A 19858-nucleotide genomic window follows, 5' to 3' on the forward strand; every position below is an offset into this window, starting at 1 on the left:
TTTGTAAGGCAGACTTGAGAAAAAATGTTGACTGAATCGACTTTAGAAGGTTAAAAGAAATCTCAAGCTATTCTGTAGTGATTTATTTTTTTCCCTTCAGCCAGGTCTGAAAGACAGGGTTTTACCTATCTCAGGAAACAAAGCTGTCAAAGTACAGGCTTGTGATGCTTTGAGCTCAAGCTATTTCATACACCCCTGGAGTACCTAAATATACATATAAAAGCAAACTCCACTTCACTTCACTTCCCCCTAACAGAGTAGCGCTATAAAGTATAACTAATCAAGCAGTTGTCACCAAATCTATGGAATTATGGTATTAAAATTGATTTATGCATTTCATAGGTATTTAGAAAGCTAAATAGCTTATTAACAAGACAGTATTTAACAAAATGAATTTTACTTCAAATATGATAACAACCACCTTCTTTTCAAAGCTTACAAGCATTAGTATTAACCGTCATCGTTTAAAAATGTGGTTCTGGAAAGCCAGGGTATGGGGGTCTTGGTGTGGGTTTGGGTTTTGGTTTGTGTGTGGCATACAGAAAGAACAGAGACAAAGGCATTTTAAGTTTTTAATCTGATAGTTTGAACAAGCAGAACATTGCAAGAAAATAATTCTAAAGACTGAAAAATATATTAATTACAAGACTTGTTAATGTATTTACTGTTACAAAAATCATCTAGGCTCTTATACAAATCTATAGCCAGAAGGGGACATTTATAAAAAAATAAATAGGCACCCTAGGTAAGTCAAAACAAGTTGTCACATATTCATTAGCAAATATTACATACATACAAGGAGTGCAGAGTCAAATATAAAAACAAAGGTGCCTGAATTAGCTGTCTGTTTACTATTAAATACCTGGTAAACATGGGTCACCTAAGAAGTTGTCTGGTAAGATTGTTTCAAGCAAAGCAAGAAGACAGAAGTACATCTAAATTACTGCAGCTACTTTAAAAATAAGTTTACCAGTTGTGCTTACTGGAAACCAAGTTCATTGGCATCAGTAATAGGCATTCATATTGCTTTTTGTACAGAAGTATGAACATTGTTATGCATGTTTAAAAATAGCTGTTATTATTCACAGTTGTTGCTGTGCTATTTATACATAAAAATACTGTCATTTCAAATACAAGATTTTTGCAAACACTTTTTACAAATTATACATTATTTACAAATTCCATAATCTTTGTTTTTTACACAAGTATTAGAAGACAGTTTTACTTAACTGGCTATGTATATTATGTAACATGGCTGTAGGTACACTAGAAAAGATTAATTTACAAGTTTTGAAATCTTTCAAAAATACTACAATAAGGAATCTTCCAAGTTCTTACATGTTCAAGGCTTTTTTCCTCTATTCCACTGATTTGCTTACAAAAGGATAATTTCAAGTTGCTGTTTTCCAGCAACCATACCTAAACATGCATAATTCTTTGCACTATAAACTCTAGAATTCTTTCTTTCTCCAAGTGCTGAAATAAATTTTGATCAAGAAGACAAAAATAAGATTAATCTAAGATACCTGGTTTGTTGCATACCTCCTGTTCCAGTTTTATACTATAAGTTACAAGTAGTTTAAAACACTGACCTTAAAGAATAACCAAATGTGTAACTTGGTTAATCACGCTAAACAGTTTTCAACATTTTGTTGAAGCACTAAAACTCGCATAAGTTTTATGAACATTAAAAAAGCCTCTCTGACTAACAGTGCAAGCACAATCAAGTGTGTTTACCATGCATTTTTAGCCTGCTTGCATTATTTTCTTAACTAAAAGGCATTTACGTTTAGATGTCGTCAGCACCACCCCAATTTTAAGTTAACAGTAACACAAATAATTAAAAGGTTCAGCTTTTCCAGATTGTGTCAGGACTTCCTGACATTAATTCTAAATTACACATTGTGCAGTGTTACAACAGACTGGAACAGAACCCTAAGCCGATGCTTCTGATACCACAAGACGCAGGAGGTCATTTCTAACGCTCAGGGTTGCCAGGAGGGTAAAATCCTGTTCACCTTTCTTTTTTCCCCCATCCTCACTGGTCCACGTGCTTTGCCCCAGCAGTCACTTAATACTTCCGTGCACTGATTTAACTTCCTAACCAAATAAATGCCAAATAAATCTGCTTTATTTCTGAAGTAAGTCAGGTTAGCAAAAGACACTGTAAATGCCAGACCTGCCAAAACAGCAGGGCAGAGTGCCAGAACAGAGAAAAAGAGGAACCTCTTCTTCTCATGCCACCTTAGTCTAAATGGCTGCAGGTTCAGTCAGACTTACCTGCTATTACAGTACTTAGCCATTTGTAGAACTGTTCCGAAGAGGGAAAAAACTGTCGGTAAAATTATGTCTGATCCCTGTTAAACATTGCTTAAAATGTCAAGCTGAAAAGATAGGAAGTTCAATAAATAGCAACACTGACTTTGTGTGCAACTGTAGAATAAATCAGAATAGAACATAAACAGCAAATATGCCTAAAGTACTTAGAGAGGCTACAGACAGGATGGAGGCTCACTCTCCACAAGGAGCCACATAGAGAAGACAAGGGGCAATGGGTAACAAGTTGCACCAGGAAAGACTTCATCTTGATCTAAGATTTTTTTTATTTTTTTTTTTTTATTAACAGTGAGAACAATCAATCACTGGAACAACCTCCATAGGGACACACTTATCTAGCACCCTGTACAATCACATCCTGAAAGCCTCCAATAATAGAAAGTTTTCAAGGTTCAATGGGACAGGATGCTAGATAATCCTATCTAAGCTGCCTTTTCACAAGAAACGTTGGACCTGATTATCTTTCAAAGGTCCCTTCCAAGCTGGGCTGTTTTATGATTCCGTAATTCTAAAACCTTACCAAAATGCATATTTGACAGCTATATAATACATCCATATTTTAAAATTAGCATCCTATTTTCCTATACCAGTTTGTAGCTTATGTGGTTAAACTTAATTTGACTAAGTTAAAGTATATAGCTTATAGGGTGAACAAATCTCATAAATGTGTAAGTTTAAAAGTGTGTACAAACAGAGCAGGTATATTAATAGGATAACATTACTGCCATTTACTTGAATTCCCTTTAAAAATCTTACCTAGCACTTGCAAAACAAAACGGTTTGTAAAGAATTATCCTTAAGGCTTTTAAATAAGTTAGAAAATCTCTGGATAAACTTGTATTAAAGACACTTGAAGGTTTGCGAAAGCACAGACTCTCAGAGAAGTCAGCTGAAGAAACAACCTCCTGCTATCTATCAGGAAAATACTGCTCCGTTGTATTTACTGCATTATATATGGTAATACGTTTACCACTTTTGTTTGTTTAAGTATGTAGTGACCACAGTCTGAAGGAACACTTTTTAAACTGCAACTATTTAAATCTTAAAAAAAAAAATAAATCAGTAACATCTAGTTGATCCCATTGCTGTAAGATGCATACACCTAGAGGGACCATTTTCAACCTAAACTGTAGAAGATGAGACAAGTAACAGTGGTAAGCATTAAGGCAACTACAGTAATAAATCAAAGAACCGGAAGTTTAGCACCTCTTCTCCTCTGCTCACCTCCTATTTGCATATTCATTTACAGAGTCATAACCCCTAGGCAAAGTACAGCCAACTGGGTACCAACTTACACACAGAGATTCAAGGCTTGTGCCCATTTACAGACTATGTGAAATGCAACAGTCAGATCCAGATTTTTATTTTTATTTTTTTTAGCTCTATCTACTGCAATGTATGCCTTCTACATTTGCCTTGTACCTTTGCTCGGATGTAGGATGCCTGGGCTCATGAGTAGCATGGTAGGGAGCATTCAGTTCTACTCCAGCTGGTGATGGATGCTTTTCTTTGTGAAAGCTTCCACTGTCAGTAAAATACAGCTTGGGTCTCTGATGATATTTCATCCTGTATGTGTCAGTCATACAACTGTCTACTGAAAAATAAGTTGTTAGGGATACGCTGTCATTGCCATCCACATAGCCAGCACTTGGTCCCATATGACGAGATCCTTTCTTTAAGAAGTTCTCAGACACTGTCCAAAAGTCATTAACTGATAAGCTAGGTGGAGAATCCGGTTTATGAACAAACAACTCATTCCCTTGAAATGGCTCTTTGAGCCTTTGTTCGTTTGTAAATACATTTGCTTCTGATGCCGACTTTAAAGGTGTACCTGCTTGCCTTAATGGGTTATTTTGCAACGCTTCTGTCAGTTTTACATCAGCTGCTGAATTACTTTCTGATCCTGGCAAAACATTCAGAGCATATTTCTTTGGAGGTAAAGGGGGAGGAAGATTTTGGTAAACTGCTTCTGGCACCCAAAGAGCATCCGCCCTGCGGACTGGGTGCCCGGCATGCTCACAGGGAGGGGGCAGCACAACGGGCCTTTCCAGTGGGTTCTGTGGCACAGAAGCCAAAAACCCCATCTTGGGAACAAACATTCTTGCATGAAGAGGCTGCGGATGGGACGAGGAGTGAAAATCATTGTTGACTGGCTTCCTTCCACAGACGTTTTCTGTATAAGGGTGGGGTATGCCATCAGCACAATATACTGATACATTCATCTTCTCAAACCTGTCTGGATTAAGCCACTCTGAAGAATTCGGTTCGTTTGCCTTGTTCCTACTTTCTGACTTCACCACCTCTTTAAGAACTGGCTGTAGAGTTGATGATGGGAAAAGTTTCCTATTACTCTCAGGCATTTCAGCTCTAAAACACAAAAACAAAGAGGACATAAGTATCCATTAAAGCCAGGGTAACAATGGCAAATGATGCAAGCAACTTTTACAGTGACAGCCCTGGTAACACTGCCTAGGTATTCTTGAGCTGACATAAGCCATTTAATTAAAAGTTGCATTAAATCACTCCAAGCTTCTTTCATTTGAAAGGTACACTGTCCCCAGAAAACTTTGTGGGAGATTGAAAGAGTCATAATAAAGAAATTCCTTCAAGATACAGGACTGTATCAAGTATGAATTTGGTTTTCTTCTAAGCATCCTTGTGATTTGGGCTTATAATTCCATTTTTCAAATGCTAGGTGTTACTTCGGGGAGCTAAACTTGCATTTTGATTCTTGATTTTCAAGAGGTTCTGAGCACTTACAGTTCAAATCAGAAACAACAGGTATACTGCAGCAGCTTCTAAACAGACAATACCCCCTTCCTGGTTATTGCATTAACCACAAAATTGGTTAACCAATACTTGTTATATAATACAATTTCAAAACAAAAATATTAAAACCCATTGCTCCAGTAAGATGGCTTAAACTACATAAATTTGGTTCCATCCACTAAATAACAGAAACTCATTTTTTTTCCAAGAGCAAAGCTTTTATCCTTATAAATTACATAAAATGCAAGAGGCATTTTCTGTCAAAAAGTTTTAATACCTTAACTTCTTTAATTATACTTTAAAAATACTTAATATTGATTACTATCACATTACAGATTTTTTTTTTTTTTTAAATAATACTACATAGTAAATTAATACTAGTATTAGTTACCTCTTTACTGGAGGACTGGGCACCTGCAAATGTAATTCTGTTGGGAAATTAACGTGAGGTTTGTAGTTAGCTTCTGAACTGATGGGGTCCTTCCTCAAGTCTGGGGGTGGAAAAATATTTTAAAATAAGCAGAAATACAGTCCAACTCCTTTGTGATTTCTTAGAGGTTATACACAAACAAAACACAACAAAACAAGAAATTTAATTCTTGTCAAGATCTGACAGAAGTCAAAATAACATTTTTGGAAAAAATTCTTCACAGAAGATCACATCTTATATTCATCCACAGTAATCTGAAGGAAATGTTCTCTCTCTTTTTTAAATGTTGCCAGAAAAGAGGTAATTATCACAATTTTGTTCACAATCCTATAGAGATGTTTTCAAAATTCATTTAATCTAATTACAAATACATTTTTCAAAAATAGTTTTTAATGAAAGCACCTTTATTCAGATATCCAAAATAAATTTTGTAATAATATATTACTACTTTTGAATTTTCACATGACTTATTAACAAATCAGAATGTATACTGTAAGAGTGGGGTTTTGCTTGTGTTTTGTTTCTTTGTTTGAGAAATGCATTATGCATCCTTGAAACATTTAAAAAATGCTAGAACTGTTACTTCTCCTACAATAACTGTACAGTTTGCAGAGATATGAAGCAGACAGAGAGCATTATCACTCACATGCCCTAAGCACACAACGTAAGAGTGCTCGGGCCAGCAGTACTACACACACTCTAAGAAGCTCCTTCTATTCACAGACAAAAGCAAAGAATTTTTCTCTAAAAATACACAATTTCTGAACAAAGCAGCTCCTAGTTAACAGTGAATAAAAGAAGCATTGAAGAATCCATGTTGACACCACGCAGAAGAAAACACACTCTTGGCAAGTGACAAGCAATGGTCTTTCTGTTGGAAGATAGTTACTGTAAGTCTTCCTAATGCAATAATTGGTCCATTATAACCAGTCACCTGCTCTGCAGTCAATCAAAAGTTGTATTTTGTAAATGTATGGACTATATCCATACAACTACTTTGCTTATTTCAGAAAAAATGGCAATGTACTTCACAAAAGGCAGCCTACACTGCCTGAATTCCAGTGGAATGATCTGATTCAGCAGGCAGTACTAATTTACCCTGTCAGAAATTAGCTAACATAGGCTGTCCTCTTTTTATCAGCAAAAGCTATAAAAATTTGGTACCTATTCTTAACTGATGTAATCTTACTAAGTTTTTTTTTTTTTTAATATATTATTTGCATGTTTTATTTTCCCCAGTTTTAAAGCCTTGGAAGCATTCTTTTGACTCATGAACTCATTTTTGACTTGAGTCAAAAACCCAACAGAGAAGAACTAAACTAAAAACTTTGGGGCAATGCTGGAGATTTACTTCAAGGGTCAGTATGTGCCCTATCTTTTAGCAGATAAAAGATTAAAGAAGTTAAATCTTTGACAAAGACACAGGTTGTAGAGGCTAAAAAGGCATATACCTGAAGAGACAAAGCCTTCAATACAGCTTTCCTTCGAGCCTTGAAACTAAAAAAAATTCTTGCTATTCCAGCATGGTAAACAGTACCACAACCCTAGAAAGAACACTTATGTGAAAACATGGTTACTGAATGAGCCCTTGTGACACTGGCAAGGGTCAAGTGACTAACCTGAAAGAAAGTTCGAAACTTCTCCAGCAGGCCATGACATCAGAGATAACTAACACTGAGGTAATCAAATAGAAAACATTTCATTCTGCTACAGATTTTAATGAACTGTAAATCACTTTACTGCGAAAAGCAAAGGCTCTGTCACATTAATTCCTGTGAATCATTTTCAGTTCAGTATTTAATCATAGACCCGTCTTCAGCATACAGTCTAGGAATAAATTAGTCAATTTAATTTTCTAGATTAACTGTGTCTGTAGCTAATGTTTTTAGCTTTAAGTCTTTGAATATACAGGTTTTTATACAAGAGCATTCCTACTTAAAAATCACATACAAATTGACCATACAACTGCTCTTTAATTCCAAAACCCGACTGATGTGAAGTGCATTCCAAGCCAAACTCTGAGGGAATTTAGCACGTCAAGTCCTTCCAAAAGGCAGTATCATAAATCTGTCAGGAGGAGGCAGCAAAGGGTAGTAAACTGTTTCTTTAGCATGCCCATGGCACACTCAACCAAAGCTGCTCAGCAATACCAGGTGATCTGTCTTCAGAATTCCAGCTAACTTAAAAATAGACGTGTTATTTTCTCTTCTGCTGACATGAGATCCATGCAAGGTTAAAACCAGGCACAGGCTCTATAGGGAATTTTGGCTCCAGATTCTTTGCAAACCCAAATATGGGACACATGAGCACTGTGCTCAGCTGCAGACTGACAACCTTATCATAACCTCTAAGCAGCTTACCAATAAGTAAAGGTAGCTCTGGTCTCTCAAATACAAACCAATCTTAAAAGATTTATCAACAGCAGCTTTCACAGCTGAATAGCCAATCTAGATTTGTAAAAAGACTAACACCCATTCTATAGCCAACAAGTAAAGCAAAAGTTTTTTCCTCTAATGACTTAATTTACATATACAGAACATTTGCACAATTCTGCAATGCCCAATTTCTGTACATTAAAAAAAAAAAAATCAAATTCTTACTAATGTTTTAGCTGCATGTTTCCTGTAGTTTTGATTTCCTCATGAGTGTTTTTTATTGGTTTATTTTTTTTAAGTTGCCAATAAGAATGTCCTGTGGTAAATTCTTCTCCCTGAACACAGACTTTTTCTGTGTTCAGCTGAAATCACAGATGAACTTACTGGAAGCTTTGGAAATGTGGAACAAAAACAGTCCCAGAAAAGAAGGTAAACACATTATAATTTGTTTTAAAAATACTGTATTTTTAAAAATATATAAAAAATCATTTTATTGAATAAACTCTCCTTTTAGAGCAACATGCAGTTGTAAAACTTTTATTATATACTTTTTAGCACATTTTTTTTCCTTAGTTTTTAACATCCAGGCAAAATGAAAATACAGTTCTACTTTTTTTTTTTTTTAAATACTTGCACATGTGAGAGCTTAAGCAAGTTTTGAAGTGGAACAACTGTTACCAGAGAATATCAACTGTTATCCTCCCTTCATTATGATCTGCCCTTCCTATCAAGTTTATTGGGTCTTTGTTTTAAAATCTGAACCTTAACCTTTGCTTCGTTGCTTTTAAATTTCAAACTTCTTACATTCATAAAGTGAACAACAGAAATGAGAGTGCTTAAAATTTCAACCTTTGAGGGTTATTTGACTGCATTTGGAAACCTTTACAGTTTAGGATTTAGTTCTGAGGGTTTTTATTTGTCTTTCATCTGTCATTTATAGACACTCCAGAAAGACATTTGTTTGTTTCTGATTTGCAGTAAGGAAAGTAAGTAGCTGTATGCTTCAATTCACTACTCAGTTCTTCAAACAAAATAGTCATATAGACTTACTGCATCAGAAAGGTTAACAACTGGATTTTCCCTTAGAAGCACATTTTAAATATTACTATAAATATATGTTTTTCCTAGGATGATATGTTTTCTTTTTCAGAAGTATGGTTTTCTGAAGTCACAAAGAATTAAAGGCAACCTGGGGATTGTTTCCATATTCACAAGAGCTTCTGAATGATTCAAGATTTCGGTTGAAATTGTCTCATACTAGTGAGCTCAACAACTATTAACAGAAAAACCTCTGGATTTACGATATTAAAAACACCACTCTGCAAATGCAATGCAATTCTTTTCAAATGGAACGAATTATTAACTTAAGGCATTGATGCTGAGCACATCTTTTTTATTATCATTTAAATGAAGTCACTGAACAGGTAGCTTTTATCATTGCATCTTAAACAAGATTCCATAAAGCGTTCAGCCCATTTGAATTACCATTTTATTTGACTGAACGGATAGTTCAAAAAGTACTCTGAACTTTGAAAAAAATAAAATCTAGAAAATACGGCTTCTAGGTTTAATTGCTGGCCATGTGGGACACTTGCTTTAGCGCAAGTTATCTACTGCTTACAAGTAGTGAAAGAAGCAGCCATTTGATCTACATAACCACTGTGTGATACGTTACTATCTTTAAAATGCTCTAACAATAAGTTTATTTTTGTAAGTCAAGGACAGAATTCCTGAACCACTGAACAGTAGCCTAATTCAGCTCCTGTTAAAATCGGGAACTGGCAAAGCACAGTTACGCAAACAGTGGGCATAATTAAAAGTTCATGGTTATTTTCCCAAGAAGAGACAAGAAGTTACTTTTTCAAGTTGCCAGGAGCAGCTAACAAACATTTCCTATGTTTTGTTCCTCTCTCAGAAAGGACTAGATATTTCCTTGTTAAAGTATCATTTTCTAGGAATCTATATAATGTTTACCTACCAGTTCTAGTTGTGGTCACAATACTCGGAACCATAATATAAGGCAATAAAACTGGTACCTGTAAATGACTACTACTGTTTTTCCTAAAGGTGTTCTGACACTTTTTACACAAGCAAGAAACCTATGTCTAAATCTTTAACCTTGGCCATGTACATAATCAAATTCTTCAGATTTCTTTTCAGCCCATTTATCATTTACAGTAAAAGTGGTTTTCCAAAACTCGCACACGTGAAAACTTCACATTTAATTTAGAATTACATATGGTTTTGTTACAAAACTACTCAAAAATTAGTGAAACAGAATTACTGAAAAGATGGGAATTTTACACCAATGCTTTATGACAATTATGTTTTATAACTGTGAGGATCACTTGGAATAGGTAACAGTTTTGAAGAAATATTTGTAACGTGATCAAAGTTTTAAATATAATCAAGTACAGTACACAGTAATCTCCAGAGAATACTTAGCAATAAATTGAAACATTGTTTGAACCCAACTATTTCTCATTCTGACAGCGTTTTTTGTATTTTCACTAGTGGCTTTTTTTCCTTTTTTGCTACCCCAGTGTTTATATACTTTCTTCCACTGGTAATGATAAAAAACAGTTATACTACAGAACTACAGTAGAAAAAATATCATACAAAACTAGATCTTTGCATTCCATGCCAAATTGGGTTTGAGGGCTTTTGTTTTTGTCAAAATGAAAAAAAAAGAAAAAACACCAAATTAGTTCTCTTTTTACAACCAAAAACTAATTGGAGTAACAATAACAAAGTGATGTGGCGAATGCATCACCTCTCTCAAATTTAAGTCTTAGAAGAATCTGTAGTGTACAATTCTCTGAAAAGTAGTATGATATCTATAAAAAAAAAATCAAACATTTCCTGGGGAAGTGTCTTAATATTTATTGCACCTCTTTGTACAAGCACTATTCCATTGTTCCAGCAACAGTAGATAATGATTTTGGCTGGCCTCATGCTGACCTATAATATTTATATGCCACGGCATTTATAAAAACCCAGCAGACATATTAGTATGTAAAAGGAAGTAGATTTCCTTATTACAAGTTGTTTCTTCCTGATATTGCTTCTTATCTTGAAGAAAGAGAAATGGTACCACAGCATACCCAGACATTTAAAAAAAAATCTTCCTTAGTATCCACTAAGAACACTCATGGAAATGGTTTTTTTTTTTTGGAAAACACAGGGAATGAACAAAAGAACTGCATTTTCTTTTGACTTTTTTTGGGGGCGGGGGGGGGCGAGAGGGGGCATGGGAGATGGGCACAGTTGCTAAAAAAACTAAATGGAGAAATACGTTCTCAAGCAGAATACAAGCAAAAGAAAATGAGATTCACATTTAATCATTTGCATTGGATTAAAAAGAAAATACTGATTAAAGGCAGTGAAAATGAATTACACTGAATGCCTTATATGCCAGCATAATGTCATCCAAAAATCATGAATACTGGTAAAAACTTGTGTTTCTGGTGCTTGTACAGGGAACCTACACCAGCCAGTAGCAGTTACACACTGGCACAAAACAGCCATCAACTCCATGCAAATTTTCTTGACCTAGGTACAGACAACATTACGTGTTGCCATTAAAATGATAACTTTTATACATTTTTCACTTTTATGAAATATCATGACAAATTTGCAGCAACATTATAAAATAAAAAAAACAGAAATCTATCCATCTCTTATGTGATATCAGTATGTTAGTATTACAATTTTGGTATATGTAAATTATTTCTAGAAAGCTTCTAATTCTTTATACAAGTTAAAATTCTTACCGTAAAAATTTCTGTTCTGCTGGGATACGGAATGTAACACATTTTCAGCTTTTCTGGTTGACAGGTTCTGCTCACTGTAAAATAAACACACACATAATTTGAAAGGTTCAACTCCTGCCATGTGATCACAAACATTACTTCCTTGAATGCATACAAGCATAAAAATTTTGCCTGTGTGAAACTTTGGTGCTTGTTATCATTACTGTCACATTTTTGACTAAAACGCTTTACAGAAGATACATAAAATAGCGAAGGTGGCACTTGAATACTTTTAACACACCTAACATGCATGATAGGCTGCAATGACGCAGATGAATTTAGGATGAACTGCATCCTTTAACACGGACAGCTGAAAAACATACAGTTTGTGAGGCTGGTGTATCCGTTTGTTCTGAAGATTGCACATGCCCTCTCATCCCAGCCCCACTGTAGAGGAGCAGGATGTCCACTATGCAATGCAGAAATAATCAAGACAATTTGTTATGTAGTATCACCTCGGTCTGCTTAATAAAGAGCTGATTTCCAAAGCTATCAACAACTTAACAGAGATGTGTCACTAGTGAGAAAAGAATACAAACTGCACTTTTTCCTCACCGCAAATAAAAACTTCAGAAAATTTTTAAAGAGTGCATACTAACAGAGATCACTGAGAAAGCACAACTGTTTAGAATATCATTTTTCTAGAGGAATAGATGATACTGGTCACATGATTCCATTTATTTGATTTTTTTCCCAATAATTACCACTTAGTGCAGCAAAAGAAAACTACCAACGTGGTAGTCTATTCCTATTTATCATCACTATCACCCATGTCCAAAACAAATTTTCAGTGCTAGTAGGTTACGCCTTGATTATTTCAAAGTGAAACACCTATGCAGCAGCATCTATGAGAAGCTTGAATTCAGTGCAGAAATCTCTCAGCATTTTAAATACGTGAAATTTGTTAGCTAACATTCTAGCTTGTCTGTTTTCCTAGTTTCACATTTTGCTATTTATTGTTTTTATATTCATACTTTGTTGTAACAACAAAACTGATATTGACACTTGGTCTCTCACTTTTTCCTCAAACTGGAAGAAAACCAGAAGATAACAGTCACAGATGCAAGTGGAAAATTCAGCAGAGTTGTTAACTTTTGCTGTTCTAGTTAAGCAAAAAGTGTGCCTTACCAACCCTGACAGGGAGCTGACAAACACCCTGCTATTTCCTTCCTTCCCCCAAAGTAAAGCAGAGAAGATACATGGTGACAACTTTGCTATAAAAGACTCTTGTTATTGAAAGGACAGGAAAGTAAGAAAAACAGTGAAAGAAAAAGGCAGAAGGAACGTAAAAGGCAGGAAAACAAAAGTCATTTTTTTTCCACCTTGTCAAATAATTCAAGTAATTCCTTTGGATTCTGGTACTGGTACTGCCAGTCAATTCTAAATACCAATCACATAAAATCTTTCGGAAGATTTTATTGGTCTAAAGTTTTATTGGTCACCCAATAAAACTGGAAAGTCCCAAGAAATCATGTGTATTTGGATAACGTATATTCTTTCTTTGACAAAAGGTTAAACAACAGTGTAAGCAGATTCCTAATGATTCAAGTTATTTACATTTATAAAAGTCTCTCATAAAAAAATACAAGGAATATTTGGTCGTCTCATTAAGTTACCTACTGGAGGACATATAAAAAAAACATGGTTAAACTGTAGAAATCACTGTTCAAGGTAACTGTAGACACCACAATTAAAAACATGGTTTAAAGGGGCTGTACATGCATTTATTTGTATCATTATTCAAATATTCATATTTATTCATATCATTATTCAAATAAAGCCCATGAGGGTTTTGCATGGTACAGTTCTGTTTAGTTGGCTGGGAGGTAAAGGAGCAGAGAGAGTGGTGAACAGATAAAGCATGGAATAAAAGTGTTTTAATTGGAAGTGGATACCACAGTCTCAGTCTCCCGTTCGGAAAGTCCATAAAACAGCCAGGTACACTAGGGTCAGAAGAATACACCTCCCAAATACCACCATTTTTATCCTCTTTACTCTCTCCATAAGCACCTGCTGCTGGCTACTGGTGCAGACTGAAAGAACTCCAGATGAACCTTTGGTCCTGTCTTGGTAAGGCCATTTTTTTTGGCCTTATTTATAACTTCTGTATGCCAAATAAAATAATTCCCTAGGAAACTGAGAACTAAGCAAATGATTGTTTTTGCTTTCTTGCAGTACCAAAATAATCAGAGACATTTTATTTCACCCAGAAGGTGAATTCTGAATGTTTTAAATTAAAATTTTGCTTTGATAACTTTCTACATGCTTTGTGAAATACATTTTAAATTTTGCATCTCTACTTAGAGAAGTCAGAGCAGTTTCGTTCTTTGCACCTGCCACTCCCTTCCCCAGTAAGAAAAAAAAAACAGATGAAAACACGTATCCAAATCATGCTCAAATCTAGCAATCATTTGTGAATAAGCTTGGTCTAATAACTGTGCTTTTCCATTTTATGGATATAAACAAAATTCAGAATAAGAACATATAGATTCTAGTAGGAATGAATTTCTACATACAGTTTAAGACACACAATGCTGAAAACTGCATGCAGAAGGTTGACAACTTTATCTCACAGCACCATAGAATCATTTAAGTTGGAAGGGAGCTCAGGAGATCATCTAGTCCAACCCCCTGCTCAAGCAGGGTCAGCCAGAACAGGCACTGCTCAGGACCACATTCAGCCGCGTTAGGAGCATCTCTGCAGATGGAGACTCCAAAACCTCTCTGGACAGCATACTTGTTACTGCAATTCTTAGAAAGTTCACTAAAATTTGGCTACTAACCATTCTTTTTTTTAAGCCAGTTTTAGTAATTTTACACTTCTCAGCAAAGATTTCAAACATCTCAACCAATTATCAAATGACCAATATACCTTAGGTGTTCTAGAAATCTAAATTTCAGAACAATGACTAGAAACAATACACAAGAGTCATCTACTGCCATTCCCATCTTTTCAGTAGGGGCCTGTCCATACAACTATTACAGATACGATTTGTACGGACAGTTCTATTCCATTGCAGGTAGCAAGTTACCCACAGCTTGAAACCCCTGTAATTAAAAAGTTGTAGCAATTATTTGAAATTAACACACCCTGCCCCTCAGCAGGGCTTCAAAGCTCTGGCTCAGCACCTTCCAAACAGAACTGAATACTGTTGAAGCCTCAGAGTGAAGGTAATATAAGACTCATATTTGCACTCATATTTCTAGATATATTGCTAGTTTTCTACATACATAGCCCAAAGACGTAAAGTTCCAGAAGTATACTTACTTGATTGTATATGGAACAACACCCGAACATAGTAATTTATTTTTCTGTACAATCTATAGAAGTTCTTAAGAGAACTAGCATTACCTGCAGGAAGTGCCATCTTTAACGTTCTTGACCTCAGCTGGATTGATTCCTTCAGTAACAGGAGAGTCTGGATTTGCAGATCCATTGCTGATATGATCACTGCTTTCATAACCAGATTCTGTTCTCTGGATCTGCCAGTTATCACCATGGATTTTTCTCTCTGCAAAGCCTTTGATTTTTTCAGCATTGCCTTTTCCCTCTGAATCCAAAGAGCTTCTACTTCCTGTATCCTGTTTCATTTCATCTTCATATATAGTCATTAAACATTTCTGGATTTGGTTCTCTTTCGGCCAATGGTGAAAGCTCCGTTCTTTTTCATGTTTAGATTTACTGTTCGGAGTTGCCTTGTGCTTCGGGCTATGCTGTTTCTTCTCAGTCTCACTGAAAATGCTGTCTACATTTAGCGTCTCTCGCATGGGTTTCCAGCCTTTACTTCTGCTTCTGCTGCTGATGATACTTCCTTTGTCTCTAGAGTCTTGACTGCAGTCTGTATCATAGCCAGTGACACCATCAGTCCGGGTCCTAACCATCGGTTTCTCCCCAGCTGTAAAAGCTTCTGTTTTATTTGTTCCAAGCACCGGTACAGAAAGCTTTGCTTGGTGCGGTACACTGTCATGCTTATACGGTCCTCTTCCCTGGCTGCTGTATATGCGCTGATCAGTGCATTGTCTAAGTCCATTCCCAACTGGAGGAGATCCTGACTTAAAATTGGAACGATCTTCCCCAGTTAAATCTGGTAAGAAGGAAGAGGGAGAAAAAAAAAAGCTGCATTAAAGTTCTCACAAATAATTTAACATACAACAAATAATATAACAAATATTATCACAGTTCATATTTTTCTTATATTATCTCAAATTCAGTACATGTTTCAGAACACTGCAAACTGAAAAACAAAGAAGAAAAAAAATCTTGGTGCTAAAACCTGTCTAAACCATTGATTCTCTGGTCATATTTTTAAAGTGTACCTCTTTGTCTCCCAGACTCTTTTCTTGGTCCTCTGTCAGCATCTTTTCGTAAAGATGAGAAGTTTTTCATATCAGCAGCTTTCTGAGCACACTCTCTGGATATGTCCTTTAGCCTGTCCTTTTGATCATTGTAAACTAACTTAGCTGCAAAAAATATATATTTTGCCAATTATCATTAATAAAAACTTACTCATGATCAAAATACACAATTGTATTTATGTACAATAACATTTATATTTTATCATTAACACTACTTAAAAAGATTAATGAATTATAAACCACAGATTCTTAAGAAAACAGAAGATGTATAGCATACATGTACGAGCATACAGATATCTCCAAGCAGTCCACTAAAGAGCGCTAATGAAAGCAACCAAAGCAGCATTACCTCAGGCATGTCTTAAAGGCGTGTCTTGTTAAGACTGAATACTCAAGCTATTTTCAAAGCACATACTATTTACCTCAACTTTTATGAATTATACTACAAAATTAATCCAAGTTTAATCTTGTCTAAATGTGAAGTGCTATTTTTACTAAAACAGCAGTCACTGCTTAAGAACAACAAATTCCCCTTTTGGGTCATCACCTCATCAAAAAAAGTTATCAAGATGTGCATTCTGAAGTTTGATAAGGTTTAGCAATTCAACAATGAAAGACAGAAGGGAAACATCTCTCAAGTAAGAGAAGCCAACATCTCTCCCAGTATGGGAAGTTTGTAGCAAATGCACAGACACATAAGACAGCAGTCACTCCCCAGTATTGCTGCTTAAATAATTTTTGGTTGGTTGGTTTTGGAAGCCTGGTTTACTGACAAAATAGATTGTAAAATAGGTTAAAGGTGCCTTTTAAAAAAAATAATAATAATAAAAAAGTATTTTTCCCCCCAAACATAAACATCAGTTAATATACAGGATTAAAAATAATACCGCACATCACAATACCGTTGGGAAACAGTGTTCCACCAAACAGCCAATGACTTGCAGAGCCACATGCTCTACCAGATCAAATCGGTTTCAACTTTCTAATGAGCTTTTTAACTGACAATATGACTGGAAGGTATGAAGTTGTTGGAGAAAAGGATGCAGGCCTCAAGCAGCACTTTAGTACAGGAAGTATGAGGGGTAGTTACGGCACCAATGTAAATATTTCATAATAAGCCACATATTGGGGTTGGGGGGGGGAGGGAGGTACATACCTGGACCTCTGCCGCCACTAGCCTGAATGTGGCTTCTGCTGAAGGCTGAATTATCTGGCTGAAGTTTTTTATTACTCCTTTGACTAGCGGAGTCTCCAATTCCATTCTCTTTCAACTGGTCTGACTTAGGAGCAGAATGCTTCTCAAACCCTAACAAACAACATATCTATCTTTAGAATTACAGGCTTCCTAATTTAAATCTTCCAATGTGTAAATTCAAAACTAATTCTTAATTTAGGATTAAGAAAACAAAAAGAAACAAGCAACCCACCACAGTTCAATATGCTAGGCAGTAAGGTTTTGTAACATCTTGTATCCTGCCATATTTATAATGGCAGGCTGCAGTAGAATAGGCTCCACTCCTTCCCTGAAGCAGTGCATGTCCTATTGCGACTTATTATGTAAAGAGGATACATGTCAAATTCAATTGGTCTTTTACTTTACTTGTATGTTATATTTAAAGTTTAGAAAAAGTGCACGTGCATAGGCATATGGTAACACACACTCCAAATATATCTCTGTATTTGTATTAAGCTCTGGTAAAATGCTATAAAAAGCATTTTTTAAGCAGCATGGATGATTTTAAATTAATAATATTTTAAGCAGTTTTTTAAATGTACCAATACATGCTTAAGAACATTTGCATATACAAATATACTAGATTTTCTTCTGAAAGAACTACTTTACACATAACTTTAGTAATGACCAATCTTCCATAAAAAAATCCACTCCTTATCCACGTCTCAATTTGTATTCCCATATCAGACAAAACAGGCAGTTCCAGTATGAAGTATGTATACTAATATTTTTTCTTTTGAGACCCTTTAGATAATTACTGATAAAAGTATTTAAGAACAAATCAGCTAATCCATTACCCCTCCTTATAATCCTCGTTTCATAATTCCTCATAGTTTATATCATTATTAAAAAAATGAATTACCTAAGTCTTCCCCATTTCCTCCTACTGCTTTGTTTGGAGACCAGTGAATAATCTGCTTTGGAGCATCTTCTGGAGATACAGCTGTGCCATCTGGGTTAGCATAAAATAGCAACAATGGCTGAAAGTGACACCGAATGCACCTGGAGACCACATCTTTCCATTTTGTTCCGATCTAAGAAAAAAATAATCTTTCTGTATCAAAGCCATCAAAGAGAATTACAGAAAGAATAATTCAATCAACAGCAGGTAACCATGTCCTAATTCCAAAGGTACGTTAAGATTCAACACTGCAGCATAAGTTCATGTAAATTGTGGCAAGAATCTAGAACCAGCATTACACTGGCTAACAACCAGAACATCAATTACTGATGGCTATATTTGCAGTGTTAAGTCTTTCATAAAAAGAATGAAAAGTTCAATAGTTGACAGGACGTGCATTAACATGAAGTATCTGGCATTTTTAAGTGGTGAAGTTAATTCTATAATTCATTTGTGAAAACTTATTTAGTAAACTAAAGGTTCACTTAAAAAAGAGACATTCATTTGACTTGTTTAAGTGTTGTGACAGAAGAACGCATTCTAGAAAACTGAAGATCACTAAACTTGGTAGCAGTAAAAACAGCATTTACCTCTTTTACATTAGCATCATCAAACAGCACCCATTTGCAACTCTTGGTGTGAAAGGCAAAGGCACAGTAATGTCGGCTTGTGTAGCAAATCATTCCCACAAGAAAAAGTTCACTATTTTTGGCATTTTCATCTGTAACCCTATAGAAGAGCTGTAAAGATATTTAATATTTTTAAATGCATGTAACACACTTACCCTTGATTTCTAGGCCAACTACTGGCACTCCACCAAGACAATTAGAATTAAATATCTTGTTGCATTATTCAGTTTTTCATTAATAATGATCTTTGCTCTTAATAGGTCTATTTTAACTTTTCTTTTTTTATATAGCTATTAAGGCAAAATGGTAATGCTCTGGATTAATTCAACAAATTTCAAATTGAATATGATATTCTTAAATTTTCAACTAGGAATTTATCTATATTCCTCTTCATACTTAGGTATAAGACCAACACTTCTGACAAGACTTTTTCCTCTCAGAAAAACTACACTAGGCAGCACATTATACAGAATGTTAGCCATAAATTTTGAAGTTAAATTGTGCTGATTTTTAAATACATATAATTACATACCCATATGTATATATGCATATATTTGTATTTACATAAGATTTATATAAAATTAAATTCTAGAATAAAGAATTAGTTTTAGGTCAGATACCCCAGGAAGATAAAGTTGTGTTGCCAGATTCCGCATAACCTCTTCTGTCAGGTCAGAGTGTTCTGAATCCCAGACTAAACCAATTGTCACAATTTCAGGGCAATTCATAAGAACACGACGAATTTTTATTTTTTGACCACAGTTACTCTAGAGAAAGGGAAAAAAAAAGGGTGTGGTGACAAGGAAAACAAATATGTTAAAAGAAACCTCTAAGCTCCTTGTTGAGTTACCAGGCAAAACAAAACAACCCTCTGCAACTTATTCTAATTCTCAAATTGAATTATGATTTTTGTTTCTAACAATTTATAGGTAAAATTCTTCATCATCACTTTTTATGTTTTTAAAGTAAATACCATAAACACTGATGAAGGCTACAGTTAAACTTCTACATCCAA

At 35.1% G+C, this 19858-nt stretch overlaps 1 protein-coding gene across 7 annotated transcripts in view; it reads right to left on the reverse strand.

The window, feature by feature from the left end:
- Positions 1-560: 560 nt before the first annotated feature.
- USP53 (ubiquitin specific peptidase 53) overlaps positions 561-19858 on the reverse strand; it is a 38569-nt gene continuing 19271 nt past the window's right edge. For all 7 annotated transcript variants that reach the window (XM_083835948.1, XM_083835951.1, XM_083835954.1 and 4 more), the window contains 9 exons: positions 19464-19610; positions 18805-18954; positions 18176-18347; positions 17236-17385; positions 16041-16184; positions 15076-15808; positions 11685-11758; positions 5498-5597; positions 561-4704 (listed from right to left, as the gene is read on the reverse strand). In XM_083835948.1, coding sequence (XP_083692074.1) covers positions 3720-4704; positions 5498-5597; positions 11685-11758; positions 15076-15808; positions 16041-16184; positions 17236-17385; positions 18176-18347; positions 18805-18954; positions 19464-19610 — 2655 coding nt within the window. In that variant the 3' untranslated portion in view covers positions 561-3719. The remainder of the gene's footprint in view (positions 4705-5497; positions 5598-11684; positions 11759-15075; positions 15809-16040; positions 16185-17235; positions 17386-18175; positions 18348-18804; positions 18955-19463; positions 19611-19858) is intronic.

Source organism: Anser anser, assembly GCF_964211835.1.
Source record: "Anser anser genome assembly, chromosome: 4".
In the NCBI taxonomy this organism is placed as follows: Eukaryota; Metazoa; Chordata; class Aves; order Anseriformes; family Anatidae; genus Anser; species Anser anser.